The 8,344-nt window shown below is 53.3% G+C and overlaps 2 protein-coding genes across 2 annotated transcripts; both read right to left on the reverse strand.

The window, feature by feature from the left end:
• Positions 1-3,810: 3,810 nt before the first annotated feature.
• On the reverse strand, positions 3,811-5,175 carry MONBRDRAFT_28916 (uncharacterized protein; the record flags this gene model as incomplete). Its single annotated transcript, XM_001749398.1, has 9 exons — positions 3,811-3,919; positions 3,944-3,983; positions 4,052-4,115; positions 4,190-4,243; positions 4,308-4,406; positions 4,432-4,603; positions 4,656-4,852; positions 4,980-5,078; positions 5,104-5,175. The coding sequence occupies 9 exons, from the start codon at positions 5,173-5,175 to the stop codon at positions 3,811-3,813; spliced, it is 906 nt and encodes a 301-aa protein (XP_001749450.1).
• An 892-nt stretch (positions 5,176-6,067) lies between these two features.
• Positions 6,068-7,941, reverse strand: MONBRDRAFT_34095 (uncharacterized protein; the record flags this gene model as incomplete). The annotated part of the gene is made up of 9 exons (XM_001749399.1): positions 6,068-6,190; positions 6,335-6,432; positions 6,526-6,624; positions 6,757-6,820; positions 6,896-6,949; positions 7,030-7,134; positions 7,543-7,641; positions 7,760-7,850; positions 7,889-7,941. 9 exons carry the CDS (start codon positions 7,939-7,941, stop codon positions 6,068-6,070), a joined length of 786 nt encoding a protein of 261 aa, XP_001749451.1.
• Between the last annotated feature and the right edge of the window lie 403 nt (positions 7,942-8,344).

Consider the following 8,344-nt stretch of genomic DNA (forward strand, 5'->3'; position numbering starts at 1 on the left):
ATAGCATCTTCAAAAGCGGGCCTAAGATCGGTTTCTCACCTGCATTTGAGCGGGAGTGCTTCGTGCCGGATCCGACCAGGCTCCGTGGCTCTTGGGCCTAGCTAGCGCGTCCATCAGCGCACGAGCGGTTGCGGCTCTTCATGGGTCAGATCGAGGATTCGTCTTGACAACAAACGGCAGCCCAACACGAGATCAGCAAGATGGTCCATCCATGACGGTCACGCGGCAATGTCGTTTGGCCACCCGTTCATCCCTGTCGTCGCTTGCACCTCGGCAGCACTTACCCGTCGCCCCACAACGACGACAACGCACCACCAGGAGCGCGCGCGCGCCCCGCCCATGGCCCGCTTCATCGTGGCGCGTGTCAGTGAGAAAAAAGAAAAAAATGAAGTCAACTGCAAAGGGAAGGAAGAGAGGCAAGAGGTTAATGCAGCAAAGTTTCAATTAATTGAAGCAGATCATAGCCATTCCAAGTAAAACGTCGCGGCATATTCAGCAGTTATTGAAGATAATAAAGATGATGACATTCTGACATTCGGTTCTGTGTTCTGATTCTCTAAAGAGCTTCCTGTGTGTGTGTGTTTAACGAAAACTGTCGGGGCCGACTTGGGCTATCGCCGCACTGTGGAGCAGGATCCTCGCACTTTCAAACACAAATTCCACAAGACGCCAATGCCCATCCCCTGGAGGTAGACCAGGAACGGCCGAGTACAGCCACTTGACAAACAAGTCGCGCGTATCGATATCCTTCAATGTCTGTTCCCTCAAGTTGTAGCCCATCCGTTTTGCCAGGTCGCGCAGCCCCGGATGACAGTCCGAATAAAGGAGGAGACAGCTCAGGCCCGAATCCAGTCCTTGAGACTGCCTGCAACGGTGATTCCATGTATCCCATCCACGAATCATCCTTGGCATTCCACAAGCGTAGCAACACGTTTCGTCGGGGTATACGAGGCGCACGGAACATTTTTTAAGTCTTGTCTCGTGTCCTTCGAAGTGACACCGCTTGCAACCACGATTAGATACGCATTGATGCTCGGCCTTCAGGACGGGTTTCGCCTGTCGAATGGTACATCGCATGCAGTAATCATCCATCAACTTCAGAACGCCAATAAACTTGTCAGCCGCCGCGTGGTTCATCAGATATTTTTTTTTGTCCCCGATTTCGGCCGAAATATTGGCGCGACGTTGTGCCGATTCGGTGGCGTAGCCGCAGCAGATACCGTGGCTTCAGAGCGAGTGGTAGCAGTAGCGGCAACAGTAGCGGTGCGCGTGCCACTCGATGCTACTCGTTTTGCTGCGGGAAGAGGCGACTCCGCTGCTTGAGCCGCTGTTGAAGAAGCAGCAGCTGTGCTCGTGCCATCCGATGCCGATCGCTTGGATGTTGAGGGAGCAGGGCTGGTAGCGATGCTGTTGCCATCGTCATGATCGTCAGACCCAGGGGTACATGTACTTTCAGCAGCCAGCGGCACTCGCTTACGCCGCAGTGTACCCGAGGCTGAGCTTGCAGCCGATCGCGCCGGAGAGGAGGTTGAACCCGAGGCCGATGGTACTGGCACGCAAATGATCGAGGCCGACGGGGTTGGCGCGTGTTTCGTGGGGGTTGGCTGTGCTGCTGACTGCACGACTGGCTGTGACGTGCTCTCGCCCTCTGCCATCGTGGTTTGCACCGGGCCACGCGCCTCTTGCTGTAAAGGCGCCTCGTCATCAGCATCAGAGACCATGGGTGAAGCTGGCACCGACATGGATGCTGTATCTGCCTCACCAATGCAAGCATCACTCGTCTGTATCCGTGGCACAGCAGCGTCCGTCATTGGCCCTCCATTTGTCGCCACCACAGCCGTGTCCTGGGCACGTGGAGTGCTTCTGCTCGACTGCGCCGCAACGGCACCTGGTCCTGGTGATGCTGCCGTGTCAACGTTCGATGCTGAAGCTACATCCAAAGCGGACTCTGGCCCGATCGATTCTTCTTCCTCGAGCCGTGCGGCAGGTGGCTCAGACAACACATCTTCCTCCTCCGCCATCGCCTCGGGCTCTGCTTCCACATGCGCCACACTCAACGCTTGGGCAGCGCGCTGCTGGCGTGCAGCTCTTGCTGGCTCCAGGCGCTGTGCTGTTCCTGCGCATACGTCACAAAGCGGCTGGCCGGCAGCAAAGCATGTCGCGGCGCGGGGATCTAGCAACTTGCCGAGCGCCCAGCTGCGGCACTCATTGCCCTCGACAAAATTTTCCATGCCTGGTGCTGGCCCACGTCTCACTGGTAGCCACAGCTCGGCAGTTCCACCCTGTTTATCGCGACCAGCCCGACCAAATGCCTAGCCCAAGCACATGTACACCATCAGCAAAACCAACAATTGATTTTTTTTTAAATCTATGTAGCCACACGACCGCTTGAGCAACAACGTGCGTCTGGTCAACGCAGATGCGAGCAATGTCTTAAAGACCTCGCTGTGATGCAGGCCACAATCAGGTCATGCCTTCACTGATCCTGGCCTTGTCACAAGACGTTACGCGACCACATGTGACTGCTTTCGTGCGAAACGAAACTGGAAACCGTTCCCTAGGTTGACGCAAACACATGTGCCCGTCGTGATGAATGGAATACGTAGGGCGTTTGGGCCAGCAAGGACGCAGCTGCGTCAGGCAAAGGGAGCGTTAATTGACTCACCTCGTGTACATGCGACAGGTTAGCACAAGCAGAGATAGACCAAAATCCGGGAAATGTACCCTTCGCGCATTTCCACTTTGCCTTCCCGAAGCCACTGACAAATGCTGCATCGTGAACGACATTGCCAATTGACGGTACCACATTGGCACACTGCCAATCCGTGGGTTTGAAGAGACCGTCGCTGCCGCGGACAGCCTGTTTCGATGTGGCACAAGAGTTGGAGCGAAAAAAAACCCCCCGATCTCACACTACACCCGTCTTTTTTTTTTTGGCAGTGACCCACAGCTTGGCGCGCAGCCATCAAGCACCCCAGTTTCACTGCGATCAAGCTGGGTACGGCCATAGACGTTGCGTGCCGTCCTACCTGCATGCTGGCTTTGACACTCGCGCCCCCGATGAAGCTCAAAATGCCACTCCCTTGGTCTACAGGACCGTACTTATATCTCGATGGCAGCAACGACCACAATGTTCGACATGCTTCCTCGCTGTGAAGAATAATCGAGCATCATCGCTGGGACTGGTGTCTTCCAAAGATACAGTAGCTTCTGGACATACGTCTATGCTTGTAGTCTAATGCATGATGATGGTGCTTCTTGTACTTCTCTTCATGTCTCATTTGTGCTCGCGCTTGCTCCGTTTCTCCTGCGGCGGGCCGCCCTATCATCACCAGCTCGCGCAGTGCCGCAGCCGCCAATATCGAGACACCATTGCCATCAGTCGATGTCATGGCGGAAGAAGACGGGGCAGTTTTTCGCTCTTTTTAGGTGATTGTTGGACTGCTTTGCTTCAGACGCTTGGCAAAGCCCGCCCTGCCCGTTGTTTCAGGATATCATCTGTTTGTGGTCAATTCACAAAGCAAACAGAGAAAATAGAAACAGGTAAGGTACAAAGTAAAAATGCCACTTACGGTCTACAGGACCGTACTTGTTTTTGGTGGCAGGAACAATCATCATGTTCTACGGGCTTCCTTGACGAGCGCCGTCAAGGATGATCAGACATCATCCTTCAGTGGTTGATCACAAAAGTCAGGACTGGTATCTTCCAGTGTGTTCCAGCAGCTACTGGACATACGTCCATGCTTGTAGTCCAATGCGTTGACTTCAATCTCTGCTTGATCGACAAGCCCACCACAAGCGTCACATATTTCAATTTGTAGGTGCAGCTTGAGCGGCGGCCGTTAGAGCGGCCACGCGGTCACCAAGGGTTTGTAGATCTTGAATATTGAACGATCGAGGATCCTCGCGCCAGCCGACGCTACAGAGAACAGCAGCAGCGCACCGCCAGCATTTGACCTGCTCCGCATGAATCAAGCTTTGGACTGGCGGCACGTTGAAATTCGATGAGGACAGCACAATGCGAATAATCACATGAAAATCAGGTTCGCACCATCGGAATTTGAAGTTTGGTAGGAGCAAAGGGTTTGGGTTGCGCCCAGTAGCTCTGTGACCACCTATAAAGTGAAACAGATTCCTCGGTAAGCACGCTTGCCTCTGCAATTGGCACCACAAATAGGAAAAGGCCCACCTCCAGCTTGATGGGATGTCTGCGAAGGAGCAGATCCAAAGGCCGTGCACCCATCTACCTCAGCAGGTCAGCAGAAATCAGTCGCAGATGAGCAGAAGAGCAGAAGTGCTGTACTGACGATGTTCTTGGTTGCATTATCAGCACCGTGCTTCAACAGCATCTCCACCACCTTGACATGACCGTAATGGCAGGCCCAGTGCAGTGGTGTATAGCCTCGCTGTGGGGTGATGCAACAGCATGACGTACAGGTACAGCATCAGCATCAGCATCATCATCATGTGGTACAGGTGCACCATCATAGAGGGGTAAAGGGAGGAAGAGGGGGGTACTGTACTGACGTTGTTCTTGGCTTCAGTATCAGCACCGTGCTTCAACAGCATCTCCACCACCTTGACATGACCGCTACCGCAGGCCCTGTGCATTGGTGTATAGCCACCCTGTGGGATGATGCATCAGCATGACGTACAGGTACAGCATCATCATCATCAGCATCATCATGGGGTACAGGTGCACCATCATAGGGGGGTAAAGGGGGGAAGAGGGAGGTAGAGGTACTGTACTGACGTTGTTCTTGGCTTCAGTATCAGCACCGTGCTTCAACAGCATCTCCACCACCTTGACATGACCGCTACCGCAGGCCCTGTGCATTGGTGTATAGCCACCCTGTGGGATGATGCATCAGCATGACGTACAGGTACAGCATCATCATCATCAGCATCATCATGGGGTACAGGTGCACCATCATAGGGGGGTAAAGGGGGGAAGAGGGAGGTAGAGGTACTGTACTGACCTTGCCCTTGGCTTCAGCATCAACACCGTGCTTCAACAGCATCTCCACCACATTGTCATGACCCTCATGGCAGGCAACGTGCAGTGGTGTATGGCCATTCTGTGGGATGATGCATCAGCATGACGTACAGGAACATCATCATCATCATCATCATCATCATCATCAGCAGCAGCAGCAGCAGCAGCAGCAGCATCATGTGGTGAGCCCCCTCCAAGTACAACTCGTCTGACAACCCAAAATGCCGCGCGCGCCGTTTCCAAAACGGCAGCTGGTCAGCGGGCTCTTTGCTCTTTTCTGACTGCTGCAAAAATGACTCACCTTTGGCCAATTATTTTGGTTGACAGTTGCGAGGACCGGCGTACTTGGTTGCCCAGCGCACGTTGTCGCCCTGCGAGGCGAAATCAGTGGCCTCACTGAAATCAAAAAATGGCAGCAGTGCTTTCAATCAAAACGATCTGGCGTCGCCACAAGGCCCGAACCAGGAGAGCATACCAAGCACAAGTGATCAGTCACCATGCAAACACAAAGCAAGACACGTCAAGCAAGCCCGCCGATGCCGATATCGATACCGAGACCGCTGCCAAAAAGGGCAAGAAGAGAACAAGAAGAAGATCAAAGGCGAAAAATGCAAACGGTTTTTTTTTTTGTTTTTGTTCTGATGAAGCGTCAGTGATGTCATACAAGCAGATTCCGGTCTGCTTTCAAAGCGCCGCAAACTGGGACTTGAACGTCCACGTGTACTGCCCCTTCGCCAGCCGTAGCGGCTGGACAGCATTCCAAGCCCACTGGCGATCCACTTGAACGCTGTTGGAGCGCTCGGGTGGGGCACAGGTTCTGACAGAGCGCCCACTCCAATCATTACCACTCTAGTAGAAGCAGCCAAAGGAGGATATCATCAAATGTCTTTTGTTATCAGGAGTGTGAGCAGCTGCTGCCTTAACCAGCAATTGAGCCGCATGATCGCTCATCACGATCACTGGCTTGTTAGGCATTCCAGAGCAGATGGCGGAGAGAACGCGCCTCACGCTCACGATGCTGGTGCTTCTTGTGCTTCTTCTTGTTATTTTTTTTTTTTTTTTTTTGTACGTTCACGCTTTCTCCAGTGACTCCTCGGGCGAGCCGGAGCGAGTGTGATGCGGCTGATCGTGCTCGTGATGGTGCTGACTGTTTAGCTGTCTTGCGGTGGCATTGATCACCGAGCCCTTAGAACACTTTCAATGAAGGGGATAAAGAAGTTTTAGAGCGACCAGACACGCATCTACTGCATTCAATTGCCACAATACCCAAGTTCAACCGAGACCACTCTCTCGCATGATAAAACCCCCGCTCAACGCCCTCGTCACCAACTCGCGCACCGCCGCAGCCGCCACTACCGAGACACCATTGTCATTATTCGATGTCGTGGCGAATGAAGACGAGGCAGTTTCTCGCTCTTTTTGCGGTGGTTGTTGGACTGTTTTGCTTCAAACGGTTGACAAAGCCCACCCGGCCCGTCGACTTGACTGTCTGTTTGCATAGCGATCGACAAGCCAGACACAAGCGTCACCCTTTTCAATTCGTAGGTGCAGCTTGAGCGGCCTGGCAGTCACAAAGGGTTTGTAGATCTTGGATATTGAACGATTGAGGATCCATGCGCCAGCCGACGCTACAGAGAACAGCAGCAGCGCACCGCCAGCGTCTGGCCTGCTCCGCATGAATCAAGCTTTGGACTGGCGCCACGTTGAAATCCGATGAGAACAAGACGATATGGACAATCACATGGGAAACAGGTTCGCACCATCGGCATCCGAAGTTTGGTAGAAGCAAGGAGTACGGGTTGTGCGCAATAGCTCTGCAATCAGCTGCAACGTGAAACAGATTTATCGGTGAGCAAGCTTGCCTCTGCAATCAGTTTCACAATTAAAGAAAAAGCCCACCTCCAGCTCGATCGAGTCCCTGTGAAGGAGCAGATCCAAGGGCCGTGCACCCTTCTACCACAGCAGGTCATCAGGAAACAATCACAGGCGCAACAAGTTTGCGAATAGGTAGAGCATCGTGATGAAAGGCTTACAAGATCTCTCGCATCTGGGTCGGCACCATTCTGTAAGAGTTGGTGGATAATCTTTCGGCCGGCAGATGAGACAGCGCAGGCTAGATGGAGCGGCGTTTGACTGCGCTATACATAATCAATGTTTGGAAACATGAGGCATGTTTACATTTTTTTGTTTTTTTTTGGAGGGCTGAGCGTTGAGTATGCCGGGATAAAACTGAAGAAACGGCCACTAAAAGCCGCTTGAGCGTGCGAGAGAGGCAAAGGCGCGATGGCAGGGAATGGGGTGGAGCCCAGATTGAAGTCACAACATCAGAAAAGGGGAAGCGAGGACGGCAGGCGAAAGAGACTAGCGGGGAACAGGGCGGGGAGCAGGGGGCGCCGACAGAGCGCAGACGCAAAACGGGGGAAGAAGAGGGATAGCTGGAAGAAATAAGGTGCCAGAGGCAGAACGGACGCGCACGAGTGGGCAGGGTGGAGAGGAGCGAGGGACGGCGCAAAGGCGACGAGGGAAGCGGGAGGTCCTGTACTGACGTCGTTCTTGGCTTTAGCATCAGCGCCGTGCTTCAACAGCATCTCCACCACCTTGTCATGACCGTTACCACAGGCAGAGTGCAGTGGTGTTTCCCCTTCCTGTGGGATCATGCATCAGGTACAGCATCAGCATCATCATGTTCATCATGTGGCACAGGTGCACGATCATACGGAAAGGGGGGAGGTAAAGGGGAAAAGAGGGAGGTACTGTACTGACGTTGGTCGTGGCTTGAGCATCAACACCGTGCTTCAACAGCATCTTCACCAACTTGACATGGCCGTTGGTGCAGGCCCAGTGCAGTGGTATACTGCCATCCTGTAATGATGATTCATCAGCATGACGTACAGGTACAGCATCATCATCATCAGCAGCAGCAGAATGTGGTAGGGGTGCACCATCATAGGGGGGTACTGTACTGACCATGACCTTGGGTTGAGCATCAACACCGTGCTTCAACAGCAGCTCCACCACCCTGACATGACCGTAAACACAGGTTCTGTGCAGCGGTGTATCGCCAAGCTGTGGGATGATGCAAACGTGCAGTAAATGTCCCATGTTATATCACATCCAGTGACAGTACATTCGCACAGCATCATACCAAACAGCAAACGTACCCAAGTTTTGAATTGGGCAGCATCCCGAATACGTTGTGGGTCCCAGCTGGTCAACAGCTGGAGCGCCTCTTGTGGATCTGATGAACCACACGCTTCGTACAGCTGAACTCCATCATCACTTCCATCATCACTCATGGCAATGGTGTCACTTGATCCGTCCGCTTCAGAACCGCTGTTTTTGCTTATC

Source organism: Monosiga brevicollis, genomic scaffold (assembly GCF_000002865.3).
Source record: "Monosiga brevicollis MX1 MONBRscaffold_30 genomic scaffold, whole genome shotgun sequence".
NCBI classification, from domain to species: domain Eukaryota; class Choanoflagellata; order Craspedida; family Salpingoecidae; genus Monosiga; species Monosiga brevicollis.